Source organism: Marmota marmota, unplaced genomic scaffold (assembly GCF_001458135.2).
Source record: "Marmota marmota marmota unplaced genomic scaffold, marMar, whole genome shotgun sequence".
NCBI classification, from domain to species: domain Eukaryota; kingdom Metazoa; phylum Chordata; class Mammalia; order Rodentia; family Sciuridae; genus Marmota; species Marmota marmota.
The window spans coordinates 7,949,362-7,968,184 of NW_026000221.1; the positions used below are offsets into that span (position 1 = coordinate 7,949,362).

At 33.0% G+C, this 18,823-nt stretch overlaps 1 protein-coding gene across 1 annotated transcript in view; it reads left to right on the plus strand.

Annotated features, from left to right (window-relative positions):
- The window catches only part of Commd10 (COMM domain containing 10), a 204,567-nt gene extending 189,902 nt beyond the window's left edge, over positions 1–14,665 (plus strand). The window contains exons 6-7 of the mRNA XM_015488463.2: positions 13,023–13,082; positions 13,839–14,665. Coding sequence (XP_015343949.2) covers positions 13,023–13,082; positions 13,839–13,877 — 99 coding nt within the window. The 3' untranslated portion in view covers positions 13,878–14,665. The remainder of the gene's footprint in view (positions 1–13,022; positions 13,083–13,838) is intronic.
- The last annotated feature ends 4,158 nt before the right edge of the window (positions 14,666–18,823 follow it).

Sequence of the window (18,823 nt, forward strand, 5' to 3'; positions counted from 1 at the left end):
TCAAAGCTAGCCTTTGCAACCGCAAGGTGCTTAGCAACTCAGTGAGACCCTATCTTTAAATAAAATATAAAATAGGGCTGGGGATGTGGCTTGGTGGTTGAGTGCCCCTGAGTTCAATCCCTTGTACCAATAAATAAATAAATTAATTAATTAATTAATTAATTAAGTAGCACATGAATATTATCACAATGCTTTTACATACACAAAAAAAGTTAAACTCTCCAATAGTATTATTTTCCCTGTGTTAAAATTAAACCCTCGCTCCATTCTTTACTCAAGTATCATAATACAGACTATTGTTGCTATCTATGTTGAACTTACAGTAGATGCCACAGACACTGTATTTTCAACATAAAATGGAAACTGTATTTATGAGCTACAAACATGCCAAGGATTGTAGTAATATACCACTTGTTAAAATCTTCCAGTTTATAGAAAAATCATCATCAGTTCACTTGATGATTCCAAGAGGATTTTGCAAGTGATTATCAGGTAATTAAGTTAGTAGTGAACTCGTGTAGATGGGAAAAGGAACTGAGTTCTCATTTCGCGTGTATTTGGATCAAAAACATCATAGGTTAAATTTTCTGCTGGAAGGTCACTGCCTTAAATGAACAATTACACAATTTAAAATAAAGAATTATGCCAAGCATAGTGGTACATGGTAATCCTAGTGGCTGGGGAAGCTGAGTCAGGAGGATAGAGAGTTCAAAGCTAGCCTTTGCAACCGCAAGGTTGCCCATTTTCAGTTGCCCATTATATGATAAATTTAGGGCAGTTCATAACATGAAGCAAATATGGAACTTGCCCCTTTTATTTTGCTAAAACAGAGCTTTCAATTAGCTGATAAGAAGTATAAATTGTGGGGCTGGTATTGTAGCTCAGTGGTAGAGTGCTCGCCTAGCATGCATGAGGCCCTGGATTCGAACCTCAGCACCACATAAATGTAAAATAAAGATATTGTGTCCACCTAAAACTAAAAAACAAATTTAAAAAAAGAAGTGTAAATTGTAACTAAATTGTGATATTAACACTCATGCGTATATATTAGTCCTGTTTCCTTGAAGAATTATATGATAGCACAAGGTAGAAAAGAATTAAACCAGCACATTTTTAAAATATTTTTCTTTTTGTAGATGGACACAATACTTTTGTTTTATTTATTTATTTTTATGTGGTGCTGCAGATCGAACCCAGTGCCTCACACCTACTAGGTGAGTGCTCTTCCACTGAGCCACAACCCCAGCCCCAGCATGTTTTTAATTGCCTTTTTTGTGCACTGTGAATTATATTAGATTATTTAATTTAGGATACTCTTTAATATAAAATAGCTCTTGAAAATACACATTCATCATACAAATTTTTCTATAAATTCAATAAAGAAAGGAGAAACCCCACTTTGGGCACTGAGCTCAGAGTATTTAAAACTACACACTGGAAACAATACGATTTCAATTTGGTGTTTGTAATTTACCCACAGTTCCTGGGCTAGCATACTAACACGTGTTTTGAGAAGTTAATGTAGCTATTCTAAATGATAATGTTTTAGTAATAAGATAAGTACTTATAATAAATTATAATTTCCAGAAAAAAATATAGCATCATCCATATTATTTAGTACAGAGGAGCTCCATTTTTAAACTGTCACTGTTCTTCTTAACCCACTGTTCTTAACATAATTTCTCACTGTTTAAAGAGCTTCATGTAATCATATTCAAAACCTCTTATCTTGCTGATTATATTCAGCAACCATAGCTAAATATTTCAGTACCAAAGCTGAAAATCATAATGACATATCAGCACACACATAATAAATTACAGTTAATGAATATTTTAAGAAGTTCATTTTGATTGGCTTCAAGTTTGTTCTGTTCATGCATAGCACATTGTATTTTTAAAATAAGGAAAATATGGTGATGATATGACTGCCAAACATTATTTTGAATATACAGGAGCAAAACAATCATTTTAGCCAGAATGAAAAGGGCATATACAGATAACAGGTCAAATGTCCTAACAACCAAAATAGATATATCTGACTTAACATTTAGTGAATATATGTATTTCATGAACACTCTTCTATGGTTTTTGTAAGATTTCTGACCAAAAATAATTTGTTGTCATGTTAGTAGCTAAGACCATTGCATTTTTCAGCCAAATATGTATAAAATTCCAAATCTTCTGTTTAACTAGTTCGTGGTGGGAGTCTTTAAGTGTGAGAAGCCATTTTTCAAGTTAAGTAGAGAATCAATATTTAGAGTTTAATTAGTATAGTATTTAGCCCATTTATTTTCTATGTAAGCAAGAGTTGTGAGACTGATATCATCATTGGGTCAAATATTACAATATTTGTAGTTAGACAAATTTGTGTAATCAGACAAAATTCACTTATCCTGATAGTTTCTATATATGATATTTTTCCCTTGAGGGGAAAATGATATGATGTCAGCTGTACCAAGTATGAAAGGATCTAGCCAAATGAAATAACACACATGTATGCATGCGTGCAGGTGGGAGTGCTGTTAAGAGAATCCAGGGAACAGCATGAAGAAAAACCCAGAGGGCATTATGTAGAACACCCTGGTACTTCAGTACTGCCAGTGTGTGCAGTGTATTTAAGGATGCTGGAAGATGTGTCAGTAGGGTTCATTGACCAAATTTTGGAAGTTTTAAATGCCATGTTAATGAGCTTGGAATTTGCTTTCTTTTTATGCTGCTTATATTCTTAAATAGATAAGTGTTTTTGTCAAATTGTCCTTTTCAATGATTTAAAAAAGAAAAATTTGATTGATTTAACCTCAAGGAAAGTGCCTTTTGTGTTTTGTATTTCATGTATGTTACATGTGTTCTTTTTTTAAAAAGAAAATTTTAAGTTGTTAGTGAACCTTTATTTTATTTATTTATATGTGGTGCTAAGATTCGAACCCAGTGCCTCACATATGCTAGGCAAATGCTCTACCACTGAGCACAACCTCAGCCCCTATCTGTTATATATATATGTTCTTTTCAGTTTGGCACTGTCCTCTTCATGATGCAGGGTCATACCTGTGAATTTTTGGAAACTTCTGGACTGGGCAGTATTTTAATGAAAAGTCTGTAGAACCACAAGATTTGAGGGAGGCATAAAAATCAGCTCCATATTCTTATGAAAGTAACCAATTTTTCTTGCTCCATTTCTGTGTAGTATGTTCATTGGGCTAACATTTTTTAATTTGTTTAATTAGAATTAGAAATTTAAACTGGGCAATATTATGTTGACTTATGTGAAATTTTTACAGTGGAGCTTTTTTTTTGGTTTGTTTTTATTAGTGTAACCAAAACAAATGAAATTTGATTTTTTTTTTCAGAAGATCTTTGGAAAATGGAAGACATTATAATTACTAATACTTCCTATTACTTAAAATAGCTTAATACCTTATCAGCTTTATTTATCAAAAATTTTATCCTTAGCACAATTTTTATATATTTGTGTGTTACATGAGTAATTAATGGAAATAATTTTGCAAACTCATGGGGGAGCAGAGTTTTTTTCTCTAAATCATCTTGATACTCAGATGAAAGGCCACAATAGGCTTAAACTACCACATTAATACAGTGGAAAGAACATTGAGTAGTCCCAGCTCTTTAAACTTTCTGTGAGTTATTTTGCCTTTGTGAGTACTACTTTCCTCATAATAAGTAAGAGGGTTTAGCGAGCTTATTTCTAAAGCTCTTTCTTTTTTTAATTTTTTTTAAATTTTAATTAATCTATTTATTCTACTTAGGTATATATGACAGCAGGATGCATTTTGATTCATTGTACACAATTGCAACACAACTTTTCATTTCTCTGGTTGTACACTATGTAGTGTTGCACCGTATGTTCAGTCATAATGTACCTAGCCATCTCACTCCACCATCTTTCCTGCCCCCATTCCCCCTCTCTTCCCTTTGCCCAATCACAGTTTCTCCATTTTTCCCATGCCCCCCCCCGCCCGCCACCCACTGTGGATCAGCATCCACTTATCAGAGAGACACTCAGCCTTTGATTTTTTAGGGATTGGTTTACTTTGCTTAGCGTGATATTCTCCATCTCTATCCATTTACCTGCAAATGCCATAATTTTATTCTCTTTTAATGTGGAGTAATGTTCCATTGTGTATGTATACCATGGTTTCTTTATCCATTAATTTATTGGAGAGCATCTAGGTTGGTTCCACAGCTATGTCTCTGTAGTATGCTGATTTTAAGTCTTTTGAGTATACACCAATGAGTGGGATAGCTGGGCAAATGGTGGTTCCATTCCAAGTTTTCTAAGGAATCTCCATACTGCCTTCCAGATTGGTTGCACCAATATGCAGCCCCACCAGCAATGTATGACTGTGCCTTTTCCCTCACATCTTTGCCAACACTTATTGTTGTTTGTATTCTTGGTAACTGCCATTCTGACTGTCGTGAGATGAAAAAATCTTAGAGTAGTTTTGATTTGCATTTCTCTAATTACTAGAGATATTGAACATTTTTTCATACATTTGTTAATCAATTGTATATCTTCTTATGAGAAGTGTCTGTTCAGCTCCTTAGCCCATTTATTTATATTTTAAGCATTCTTTTTTTTAAACCTTTATTTTATTTATTTGTTTTTATGTGGTTCTAAGAATAGAACCCAGTGCCTCACACATGCTACCACTGAGTCACAACCCCAGCCCTAGCCCATTTATTGATTGGGTTGTTTTTGTTTTGGTTTGGTTTGGTTTTGGTGTTAAGTTCTTTTTTTATCTGTAAGTATATATTTTATTCCCACAAAAATCTTTGCAAATTAACTATCTTGTTATTAGTTCTACAGAGATATCACTTCTTTCAAGTTTATTTTTTTTAGTGATGAACCTTTTATTTTTATCTTTTTTCCACATTTATCTTATTATATATAAAATATGTAGTAACATATTTACTATGTATATCATATATCAAATTATTATTGTGATTGCTTTCTTTTTTGGTTTATTTTATTGATTTTATTTTTTTAAATACATGACAGTGGAATGCATTACAATTCTTACTATACATATAGAGTATAATTTTTCATGTCTTTGTATATAGAGTATGTTCACGAGCTCTTTCTTACTGATACTTTGTAGTTCTAGCTACCTCAGTTCACTAGTTTAAGTTGCCTATACAGGTATACTTTTCAATCTTCTTGAGTCATAGAACTAAAAAAAAAGGTCTTCGACATGATGCAAGTAAGCTGCCTCACAGAAAAGAAGATATTTTTTCTTGCCCTCTGCCGAGGATCCTTTTGCATGTAACTCTCAAGTTGGCAAACTTTGAATCACAGCTCCTTGTAACATGTATGAACCCTTTGATTGCCAAGATTGATTCCACAGATGGAAAGGGGATCAGTTTCTGGCTTACTATCCCATGAAATTCTTCCCATATTCGGGAACTTAGTTACAAACATAGAGAAGGGTCTTTCCTTGGTCAATAAATAGTATATTCCTTCCCATGACTTTTGTATCTTTCTATTATGAACACTTGTACTTTACTCTTTAAATATTTACTAATTGATTGAATATTATGGATGACAGAAGTGGCTAACACTTTGATGTATGGGCAGAGTTTTGAGATTTAGTCAGTTTGTGGTGGGAGCTGAAATTATATTTCTAATTATTGAACAATAGTCAACAAATAATACTGGAATATATTTACAATTATCTATAATTATACATATAATTATATGTAGTTATAGAGAATATAATTTATAGAAATGTTTATTTAGTAAATAATAGTGTATAGTGATTTTTGTTCAATAAACCCATTGAGTAGGACTTGAAATAATCACCTAAATTTTATCTCCACCTGTCATTTCTACAATTAAAAAGAAAACTTCCTCTTTAAATACCTAGCATAGTATTTTTAGATTTGACTTGCACAAGAGATTTATGGTATTTTTTTCTACCTCCTGATTTTATGAGTGAAAAGATAATTTTATCATTTCTGATTCTGAAATACAGATTAAATTTAATAGCTAAGCAATGTAAATTTGGTGTAATTCTTATCTAGTTTATATCTGTTTTACTTAGAAGACATTTCTGCTTGTATAATTTGTGACGAGGTTAGTGCACTTCTCTCTTGAAAAATGTATTTGTGTTCCTAATTCCTAACTAATGGGAAAATGGAAGATATTTTTAGTGTCAGCTTTCATCAAGTAAGACCTTTCTGAAGACCTTATTAAATTCTATTTCCATGGGAATTTTGCTAATGGGTCTCTACAATCACCATTATACAGGTGATTGTAGGTAGGATTACAAATTAAAAACGTAAAGGAATGGATGAACAAATACATCTTTCTTAAGACACTGGCAGACTATTAATCTTTGTACTTTCATTTTTACTTTGCTGTATTTTCAGATCAAGTATAGAAATTCTGGTATTAAATTAAAGTTTGGTATTAATGTGTGAGATTCACTTAGATAATGTAAGTAATGAGTTTCCTAAGTGGGTTCTTAGTTATAATTTTATAATAAGGCAGAAAAGAGAGAGATAGTAAATCTTCCAGTCTCTGTATATTTAGTTAACAATAATAGTGACTTCAATGAGTTTTATACACAATGGAGGATTGAACCATTTTAAGAGTAAGACACCCCATTTTATTGCTTGTATACTAACTTACCAATATATTTTGCAATGTCATATTTACTGAACATTTCAAAATACCATGCCAGAAACATTTGTGAACCTGGTGATACTCAACATTTGTTGGAAACCTACCTACCCTAAATACTGAGTTGCTTAGGGCTCAGCCTTAGGCTCATACTACATTCTTTTCCTGAGCAATCTCAACCACTCTTATAGTTTTAAGTATCGTCAGTTTATCAGAGACTTCCAAATGTATATTTCTTAACTCAATCTCTTTTACAGCTTTTCAGACTTATTTTCTTATATTTTCAGGGAAATCTTGCAGACATACCAAGTTAATTGTGCTTGAAACTACTTTTTATCCTCACCTTCTTCAGATCCATTATACTAGTATTTCTAATCCCAGTTCCATTCATCCAGGTTTTTTTTGTTAGAAACCTGAATGTAATTCTTGACTCCTTTTATTCCTTCACCACCTCCTAATTCCAACTCAAATCTGTTGCCAAGTGCTATCTCTTGTATCTCTAAACTTAACCTCAATTTTTTTCTACATTTTTCTATCACTGCTGCCATCATGTTAGATCAAATCACTATCTCTTGTGTGGACTAATGCAATTATAGCCTCCTAAGTGGTTTCTCCACATGCAAGCTGTCCAATTCTAATCCATTAAAAAATAAAGAAAGTCAAAGTAAGTTGTTAGTATGTAACTATTCTTGTATCACTTTTATGTCTAAAACTATCCAGTGACTTTCCATTGATCTCAGAATGTAGATCTCTTGTCTGTCCCAAAGGAGGTGATAGGGCCTTAATTAGTTCACTAGGGCTGCCATAACAAAGTGACTTAAACAACAGAAAGTCATTTCTTCACCATTCAAGAGGATAGAAGTCCAGGATCAAGCTGTGGATAGGGTTGGTTTCTTCCAAAGCCTCTCTCCTTCGCTAGTAAATGACCATCTTCCTCATGGTTTTCACATATTATTTCTTTAATATGTGTCTATGACCTCATCACTTGTGAGGATACTAGTCATGCTGGATTAGAGAACGCTCTCTGGCCTCATTTTACCTTAATTACCTCTGGTTTCTATCTCTAAATACAGTCACATTCCGAGGTTCTAGGAGTTAGAACTTTAACATGAATAGAACTTAACCTGACGGTTGTAGAATGATAAGCACATACAAAAATGTACTAATGTCAACAATGTCTCTTATATTCATTAAAATGTTGCTTCCTCTACCATATTTTCATCAAAATCCTAACTGTTATTACATCAGCATGTGCCCTTAAATATCTTTTGCAAAGGCACTGACTGCTTTGGAGTATTTCTTCAGGGGAGCAGTATTGTATCTTGTTCCTCTCTAGCTACATTTCTTTCCTAAATTCTACCCCTTCTGTGGCCTTTGCCCACCAAGCTCTTTTCTATGGCAGACTCTTCACTCATCTTCTTTCCTCTGGAATTGTCTTTGCTCTAAAACCCTTTTCTGTTCCTTCCTTCCATATCCCTATTCATGTGTGTTTTAGTCATCTTTTTTGCTGCTGTGACTAAAAGACCCAACTAGAACAATTATAGAGGAGAAAAAGTTTATTTGGGGATCACAGTTTTAGAAGTCTTAGTCCTTAGAAGGATGGCTCCATTCCTCGGGGCTCAAGGTGAGACAGAACATCATGGCAGAGGAGTGTGGCATTTGTAAGCAGCAGCTCACATAATGATCAGAAAACAGAGAGAGATTCCACTTGCCAGATACAAATATACATGAAAACTACACCCCCAGTGACTACCTCCTCCAGCCACACCCCACCTGCCTCCAGTTACCACTCAGTAAATTCCAGCAGGGATTAATTAAGTAATTAGGTTAAGGCTACAGCCCAATCATTTCTCCTCCAAACCTTCTTGCATTTCTCACGCATGAGCTTTTGGGGGACACCTCACATCCAAACCATAAAAATCTGACTGATTTTATTAGGTCATGCTTTAAATTTTTAGATGTTACCTTTTATTATAAAGAAATATAACTCTGTAATTTTGTTATCTCATTACATTTAAGACAGTTTTTAGTCTGATAACTAATTCCCTGCTTCCACTCCAAATTCCAGATTCTGAATCCCGTAAAGGGCCAGGACTACCCATAACAAACACTTATCAAAATACCATAGAAACTCTATAAATAGCTGATGAACTAATGAATTGAGTGAGTAAATGAATGAATGAACTTACTTTGTGAAATTATGCTAGTCCTGTGGGGATGTTAAGTAGAAAAAATATCAACATAGTTCCTGAAAAGGACACTCAGAAGCAAGATATATTTATCAGACATATCAAGCTCTTCCTGGAATATTCTTCCCTTAGTTATCTTCAAGTTTGCTTCCTTTCCTTCCTTTTTTTTGTGGCAAAATCTGTTTAACAAAATTAGCCATTTTAATTGTTTTTAAGCCTACAATTCAGTGTCATTAATTACATTGACAATGCTATACCCGTCACTATATTTTCAAAGCTTCCCATCATTATACACAAATCCTGTATGTAATAAGCAATAGCTCCCCATTCCCCTCTTCTCAGCCCTTGGTTATATCTAATCTACTTTGTGTGTCTGTAAACTTACTTATTCTTGATATCTAGATTAATGTTAGTGGAATCATAAGGTATTTGTTCTTTTATACTTGGCTAACTTTACTTAACATAATGTTTACAAGTTTCATTCACAGTGTAGCTTGTATTAAAACTTTATTCTTTTTATGGCTGAATAATATTGCATTGCATTTATAATTGCATTTTGTTCATTCATTCATCTGTTGATAGACATTTGGGTTGTTTCTCCCATTTGTTTTTTTTAAATATTTATTTTTTAGTTTTAGGTCTACACAATATCTTTATTTTATTTTTATGTGGTGTTGAGGATTGAACCCAGCACCCTGTGCATGCCAGGCGAGCACACTACTGCTTGAGCCACATCCCCAGCCCTCCCATTTGGTTTTTATAAATAATTCTGCTTCAAACACTGGCATACAACTATCCACTTAAGTCTCTGTTTTCATTTATTTTGGATACACACACACACACACACAGAGACACAACCAAGGAGGGCAATTTCTGAGTCACATACAGTAAGTTTTAATTTTATCAGGATCTGCCAAATTATTTTCCAGAGCTATTGACTCATTTTACATTCTCTGCCAGCAATATATTAGGGTTCCAGTTTCTCTCCATCCTTGCCAATACTTATTTTCTTTCATTTTTTATACCCTTTATAGTTGGTGTGAAATGGTATTCATTGTAGTTTTGGTTTGGTTTTTCCCTAGTCACTAATGATGTTGAAAATATTTTCATTTGCTTATTTGCAATTTGTTTAATTTTCTTTGGAGAAATGTCTATTATAATCACTTAAATGGGGTTCTCTTTTTTGTTATTAAGTTTGTAGTTCTTTATATATTCTTAAACTCTTATCATATTTATACTTTGCAGATGTTTTCTCCCAGTCTGCAAGTTGTCTTTTGATTACTTTGTGACTTCTAAATCTTAACCATCTCAGTGAGGCCTTTTTGATCTCCTAATGTTGTTTCTATCCCCTGCTCCCTACACACACACACATTCCCTATTCCTGCTTTCTTGGCCCCTTTCTCTTGCTCTCAAATCTTTTCTTTCTTTTTCTCCAGGGACATTCATAATACATATATTGATTTTTGTGATATTGTCCCTTAGGCTGTCTTCCTTTTTTTTTCCCACTCCTGTAAATTGGTGATTTCAAATGCCTTGTCTTCAAGTCTACTGTTTCTTCATTGAGTCCATTTAAGTCTGTTGTTGAGTCCCTCTAATTAATTTATCAGTTCAATTATTGTATTTTTCAACTCCAGAATTTCAGTTTAATTCTTTTTTATAGTTTCTTTCTCTTTGCTGAAATTTTATTTTGTTCTTAAATCATTTTCCTGGTGTTATTTCATTGTATATGTGTTTTCTTATAATTCACTGAGTTTGGGCATCTTTATGACAAACTTTAAATTCTTCAGGTTTCTTTGGACTCAATTTTTGGAGTGTTGTTTTGTTCCTTTGAATGGGTCATGTTTCTGGCTTCTTTGTATGTCCTGTAATTTTTTGCTAGGAGGTGGACACTTTCATAAACAACTACCTCCCAGTCTTTGCATACTGGCTTTGTGAGAGGGAAGGCCATAACCAACCATCTTAGCTAGGTGCCCTCCAGGACCTCTCAAACTTTCTGATACATTGTTTCTGGCATCTTCCACAGAGCACTCTAATATAGTGCTCACCTCTGTTTTAAATTCCTTTTAAATGTGGTGCTGGTCCTGTGAGTACTTTCAGTAAAGTGAGAGGATAACCAGTTTTCGGGGGCAGCCCCCAGACAAGAAAGAATATTGGACAACTGATTCATTCTTTTGTTTCTGTCCTGAGAGAAGAGCCACAGTATGAGGGATTTCTCCCTGGTTGTCCCACTATGTCATATAGAGGTGCATGAATGTAAGCACTGAATACTGCAAAACTTCTTATAGCTTTCCCGGGGATCTCTTCTTGGTTTTATAGTGATTCTTAGGTTTATAGTGATTTTTAGAGTTCTGTGGCTCTCAGCTAGTCTCTATAGAGTTCTCACAGAAGTGATCTGGTTCTATATATTGTTTATTTTGTCTTTGTGGGATAAGGACAGCTTGTAGCTTCCTAATCTACCATTTTGCTAATGTTACTATGGCTATTGTTGTTTTAAAAAATGTGTTCTCATAGGTATATCCCCTCTCCTTCCTCAATGTAACATTTTAGGGAATACCACCTTGAAACAAAGTAAAATGCAGGGAACAAGAACCTGTCTTCGGTGCTGCTTGCAGGGATACAAAAAAAAATCAATCATTCACGTAATGGTTCAGCTTTTATTTTCTCTTAACTTGGCAAGGAGGTGAAACATTGCCTTGCCTTCCCTAAATCTTAAGGGCAAATCTAGTTCTATTGTGCCCCTTTAACTTCTAGGAGAACATATATTATTACTAGGGCATGCTGGTTAAACCTTTGGAGATTTAATAATATGTGCCAATTACCAACTTACTTTTCTAATATAACATAACATTCATAATATATCATTCCTACCGGATGAGGTTTTACAGGTCTATGTTTCTTCATTTTTGAAAGATTGACTACTTAAATGAATGTATAAAAGAAAATTAAGAACTGTGAAATTTGTTCTTTTGTGCTTAGTCTTCACGAAGAAGTATAAGATGCTGTTTCTTTACATAGCCTCATTGATTTTCCTGGAGTTAGCTGGAGATAACTTGGTTTCAAAATGTTGATTTTTCTGGAGATAGAAAAAAAGGGAAACAGGGCTGGGGCTGGAGCTCAGTGGCGGGGTGCTTGCCTAGCATGTGTGAGGCACTGGGTTTCATCCTTAGCACCACGTAAAAATAAAATAAAAGCATGCTGTTCATCTACACCTACAAAAAAAACATTTTAAAAAAAGAGAAAAAAAGGAAACATAGAAACTGAGATCTAGAATTAAGTACACTAATTATTGCCTTTTGCAACTTTTTTTTAGTTCACAGTAACCACTTTATGTCATGTTAGCCTAATAGAAGGATCAGGGCAAGGCTGCACATTCTTGAAATTCTGTCCCCATTAATTTTCACTTCCCCAGAGGAATATTGAATAAAATAATCACACTTCAATAATATTTAGCAACTAGCTAGAATTGTTTCCTCAGATTATAGAATCAACCGAAAGCAGGTTGAATTAAATAAGGTTGGGTTTACTTTAATGTTGCACTTTACAGCATCATCATACATACATATACGGTATTACTTATCAACCATATCACCCATAAAGGTTTGTCTAATGCAAGTGAGGTGAAATGAAGGAGAGTGTTTCAAGTCTTGGCTTTGAAAATGTTGTGTTAATTGTTAACTTTTGCTGAGTCTGTACATTAAAGAAGGTAACAATCTCAGCATGTTAAGATCATAACTGTTAGGTTAGTGCTTGGAGGCAGTAGCTGTGCTGATGTGAGGCATTAATGGCTGAATGAGTTCAATCAGATATGCCACCTCCAGTATCTTTGTGTAATGATATTTACTAGATTTCAAATGGACTGCTGAGAACTATGAAATATAATCTTATGTATTATCTTTATCTTAAAAAAATAGACAATGAAATTGTTCTCTTGCTGGCATATATTTTATTAACCTTTGTGGAGTCAACTTAAGGAACATATATTCTGATAGAGTTGAAACCTTTTGTTAAAGTGGAGTTTTATTAAGTGCATTTGTGAGTTCTAGGAATTGTGGGGTTGAGTAAAGTAGGTATGTCTAAAAAGGAAAACACTCAGAATAATATTACAGCATATTCTAAAGATAGCTAGATAGAAAAGGTGCAGTGCAAATTATGTGCAACTAAATTATTTTTTTCTTTGTTTTCCTTCATTACAGAGCCTGGAGAAAATTCTTGTGGAATTGGATCACAAGGAGTTGTTTGATTTCTATAACAAGGTCTGTGTTTTAAAAATAATTTTCTGGTATATAAGGGTTTTCCTAATTTTTCCTTCATTTTTATGAATTATTTATTTTAAATGTCTATCACAGAGCTAACTTCTTTAAATTTTCCTTCTGAACATCTTATGTTTCACAGTAGGAAGCATAGGCAAGATGAAGAGAATCTGAAAAACTAAATCATGAAGAAAATGAAAATGGTTTTAATTAAAGCAATAGCATTGTTGCTTTAATGTAAAGCATTAAGCATTGCACAATGTGAGACCCCTAGACACTGACATTTTAATATAGACCATGTGAAATACTTTGTTTTCTTGGTCCAAGAGTAAAGAAAAACATGGAAAGGAAGATGCCAGGTCTGTGATTTATCTTTGAGTATATTTTATGTTTCTTTGAAAGAACTGATTTTGCAATCCAGGAAAATGCACTCCCCCTATATGCCCCAACTTAAAAATCTTATCATGTAGTGATATTTAAAATGAAACAGCTGGAGATATTTAAAACAGTAGTATTTACAAGTCCCCCCCTTTTTTTTACAAATTTGAAAACTTAAATAGCAAGCATAAATTCTAATATGTTAACATAAAAAGAAAAATATTCTAAGTGCTATTTTTATTTCTATGTGAATGAGTTTGGTATACAAAGTTGCTGGTGCCATTCTTTCCCTTTTATTTGCATGTTTCTAAACAACACTTCATATGAATTTCTCTTCCTTCACCAACTTTCTGTATTTTTTTCTTTTTTCTTTGTAAATAGCTAGAGACCATACAAGCACAGCTGGATTCTCTTACATGATGTTTGTGAAGACTGGTTTCTTCATCATACTCCCACCACCTCATTATTTTGCATTGAAGAAAGATTGCCTGGATGTATTTTTTGGAGGATTCAGTGACTTACTTTCTATAAATTATACAGCTTATCACTTCTTAGACAAATAACAGCCAAAGGAGATCACTGTTAGGAGTTCAGAGGTTCTAATATACTTTCTCTAGTTCTGTGAGCCAATAGCAGTTGTTAAAAAACACTTTTACTTCAGAGAAATCAAAAGTGAATACCATATTATTTTTACTGTCATATTGTTGCTTCACCTCTTTATTTTTTACATGCTTGATTATCTCTTTCTGTATCAAGAAGAGACCATAGATAGATAGTATAATGGGTACCCTAACAGAATGTAGATCTTTTTATTACGTTAATAAAATTAAGAAACAACCACATGCAAAGACATTATGTCATTTTTCCTATGATGAATGTATTTTGATTGAGAAATAATATCAGAAATAAATTTAAAATGGAGCTAGCAGTATTATGTGAGTTAATTCCAATGTGAGCTTCTCTGTCTGCTTCTGAGTTTAATGATTTAATAATAGTCCCAGGTTTGTGTGCTTTTCTTTGTACTGCAGATTAATAATGATTTATTTCATAGTGTGGGAGATAGATTTGGATAATGAATAAAAACAATTGTAATGAGTACTAAATGGGCATTCTTAAAATTTCAAATCAGATACATTTTGTATTCTCTTTCTATGACTATGTTATTTGGTTTCAATCAATAAAATTTTTATGTTTTGAGATTATTTGAACTGGAGTGTACAGTATTTTTATTTTATAGTATATTTGATGACACAAATGTGACTTTGATTGCCTGTCAAAAAATCAGTTGTATTTTTTATGAATGAAAATATCTATCTTGTATATTTTTCAAGGAGAGAAATAGGGAGAGAGAGGTTCAAATATGACTTTTTCACATGAGGAAATTTGGTTTCAGAAATGTCCTAAGGCTTAAAAAAATTACAATTAAAGCACATTTGTCATAGGTAGTATCTGAGTAATACAAGCATTAAAATGTCTTTCAAATAAATGTTCAGTATATGGAATTTATGCCCACATGCATTTATAAATGTTTTCCAATGTTGCTCAACAAATTGAAAGTTTATTTCAGAAGCAAATATAATAATCATCATTCATAATTGATTGATTTTACAGGTTTATAAAACTCCAACTTTTATTTTTAATATATCGATAGGTGTATTTGTAATGGAATTGGGATTTTGTTTTGTTTTTGAGACAGGATTTCACTGTGTTGCCCAGCCTGGCTGTGGACTCCTGGATTTCCTGCTTCAGCCTCCCAAAGACCTGGAACTACAGGCGTGTGCCACCACACACACAGCTTTCTCTTACTTTGGTGTGCTCTATTTTGATAGTTCCCAGATGTAATTACCTGAGGTCTCAGCAATGCTGTAAATATTTTGGTAAATATTCTTTTAGACTTATTTTCTTGAACATATAAACATGCATAATCCCAAGATGAATATAGATAGATAGCAGTTTTATTAATGGCCAAATAAAATTCCCAGGGTAAGTGTCCAAGTTAAATGTTCAGTAATGAACATTTCTCAAAAGTAGCTCATTTTGTGTTCCCTTAAAAGAACTGGTTTTATACTCTGTAAGAATATGTCTAAATCTATACAAAAACATGGTCAGTAGTATTCTGTCCATTAGACAAGATCAACAAAGACACTGAAGAAAGAGCATGAAGGTCTAATTCCAATGAAGAACATAATTATTACTGAAATATATTTAATTGCAGATAACTTTATTCTCTACGGCATTTCCCTTGTTATACTCTGCAAGACAAAGAAAATGTGATGCTTTCAAAGTGCATGCTACTTTTTTTTTTTTAATTAAAAATAATGGGTCAGGGGATTAGTGAAGACTGGAATCTTCTATCTCAGAAAATAAACATGTGCTGCCTAACTATATTTTGGTAAGTGACAGACCATGTGTATGATCGTTTATGTTGTATAGTCTAAGGGTATAGTAGACCATAATATCTAGGTTTGTGTAATCACACTCTATGATGTTTGCCCAATGATAAAGTCACTTAATAATGCATTTCTCAGAACATACCCCTTCATTAAGACACACATGATTGTGTCTATGGGTATTTGTTAGAAGAACCAGTGTACGATTTTTTATACCTACTACAAATATTTGCAGTTCCCTGATTGTAAAGTACTATATGGTTATTTTAAATTAGTAAATACAAAAAAATCATGAGGGCTTGGGCTGTAGCTTAGTGGCAAAGTGCTTGCCTAGCATGTGTGAGGCCCTGGGTTCTATCCTCAGCACCACATAAAAATAAAAGCAAACAAAATAAAGGCATTCTGTCCATTTGCAACTACAAAATTTTTTTTAAAAATCATGAATAACTAATCTAAATTATAGAGTCCCATCATTCAGAAATGGACATTAAGGGCAGTGTAGTAGATTTTTTGCATTTTTTTCCTATTTATAAATCTTTCTCATTCATTTTTCTTCCTTTTCTAACAAGTTGAGGCTATATTATAAATATAACTTCATACTTTCTGTATAACATTACAACAATATAATTTTTCCTATCCTCAAATATTTTTCAGAACATCACTGATATATATTCAATACCTAGCTCATCATTAGAATGAGCGTATTTTAGTTATTCCCCTATTGTTGGACATTGACCATATTTTACTGTATAATCATCATCACTATGTAATCATCACCGTCACCTCAGTGTATATTCACAAGTATTCCATGCATCTTAATCTTGTACCAAGGATAGTTTAGAAATAAATTTTTTAAGTAATACTGCATAAACTTCTTTCTTAAAAAAAAAATAGCTTCACATAATGATTATATCCCACTTTTTTGCAAAAATATTTGGTATAAAATCTACAAATTTGCAGTAAAATACAGTAAATTATTTCCAATTTTGAACATAAAAAAGAAATCACTGATAAATATCATTATACAGAACCTTAAACTATATCTCTCATTATTTTATTAGTATAGATTCCTAGAAGTGGGAACACTATGTCAAAAGTATAAAGATGTGTTGGGCACAGTGGTGCACATCTGTGATCCCAGGGACTTGTAGACTGAGACAGGAGGATCTCAAGTTTGAGGGCAGCCTCAGCCATTCAGTGAGACTCTCAATTACTTAGTGGGGCTGTACTTAAAATAAAAAATAAAAAGAACTGGGGTTGTATCTCAGGGGTAAAGCACCCCTAGGTTAGATTCCCAGTACAAAAAAAAAGTATAAAGATTTATTTTCTATTTTTATCTTTAAGGGTATTTTATTATAAAATAATAGTTGCTCGTTGTTAAAAAAAAAAGAAAAGAAAATTGTTGTATTTTGCCATCTCGACTCCTTAGAAATACTTACCTAATTGTTGCAAACATTTGGTTTATAGTTTATCAGATATCTACTTAAGATGTCTGAAAATACAAATACAAATAGTTTTTAAACATATTTATGTTTATTTCAAGGCCTTCAATGTATATTTGCTAAATTGTTACCCTGAAGAGTTATATCAATTTGTACTCCCAACATTAAATAATAACTCACATCAAACTACCTTCATCAGCTCCTTCCTCCTGTTGTACATTTGACCCTCAATGTTCTTCCTAACAGGGTTATGGTTTGGGAAGAGTGTGGATAAGAGTGGATTAAAGATGGGAACAGTGCTTTTTAATTGAGACAAATCAGGTTGATAACTCCAGAAGGACTGAACAAGAAATCTATTTAAAAATCAGCAAATATGAGATACAATTGTATAGTATTTAGGTGTATGAGCTTTAAAGTCAGAAATTAATATTGTCAATAAATAAACAATGAATGCAATGGTGCCAAAAACCATGTATGCTAACCTCCATGTTGACAGTGAAAATAAACGTAGTTTCTGATCTCTTGAACTATAAGTGTTGGTTAGTAAAAATAAGTAAATACATATGCAATAAATCCACAGTGTAAGGCAAAGTATGACTGAATCCTTTTAACAGAAAATGAAACATGGAATCAAACTTAGATTGGGACATCAAGAAAAGATTCTCTGATGAGTGAGATTTGAGCTGAATCCTATAGAATGAATTATAATGAAACATAGAATTCTTCTATAGAAGAATAGAATGAAAAGTCATTCTGAACAGAGAGGATGGCCCGTGCAATATCCCAGAGATTAGAAAAGTGTATTTCAGGAACCAAAAGAAGATCGGTGTGGCTAGAGTGAGGTGAACAAGAGTAGTGAAAGTGCTACAATTGGAGAGTTGGACAAGGAGTTATCCTCTAAGTCTTGTCATTTGTACCACCAAATATATTGCAAATAAATGTCTTCAGATCACTATCCCATCCAAGCAACAATCATCTTTTCCCTGAACTAACCTGCATACATTCTAGCCCTCCTCTACTCTGGTCTTCCAAATGTTTTTTTAAACATTAAACCTATTATACCATTCCCATGTTTAAAACCCTTCAAAGGATCCCATTATACATCAAATAAAATTTAATGACCTGGCCCCTCAGGACACTGCAAGAGTTACATTCTAGTTCTACTACTTGTTGCATATATGTTGAGCAAGTTACTTAATTTGCTAAAACTCACTTCCTTTAGCTTTATAATAGGAATAATAATCTAAATAACAGGAGTTATTGGAGGATTAAATAAAAGTTCATGTTAAAAATTTAGTATAATCTCTGATTCCCAATAATTGTGTAATAAGTGTTAATGACATTTTTTTAATTACTTAAAAAAAAAACACACACAGGCTTTCTGCTGAAATGATTCCAGGTAAAGTTTGAATTAAAGTCAAACTTGCAGAAACCTTGTTATGAAGCTCCTTCACTATGAATTTATTTGGAGTTCTGATCACAACTTCATTGTATAATCATTTGATTTGAAATAAGATAATAAGTATATTAAGAG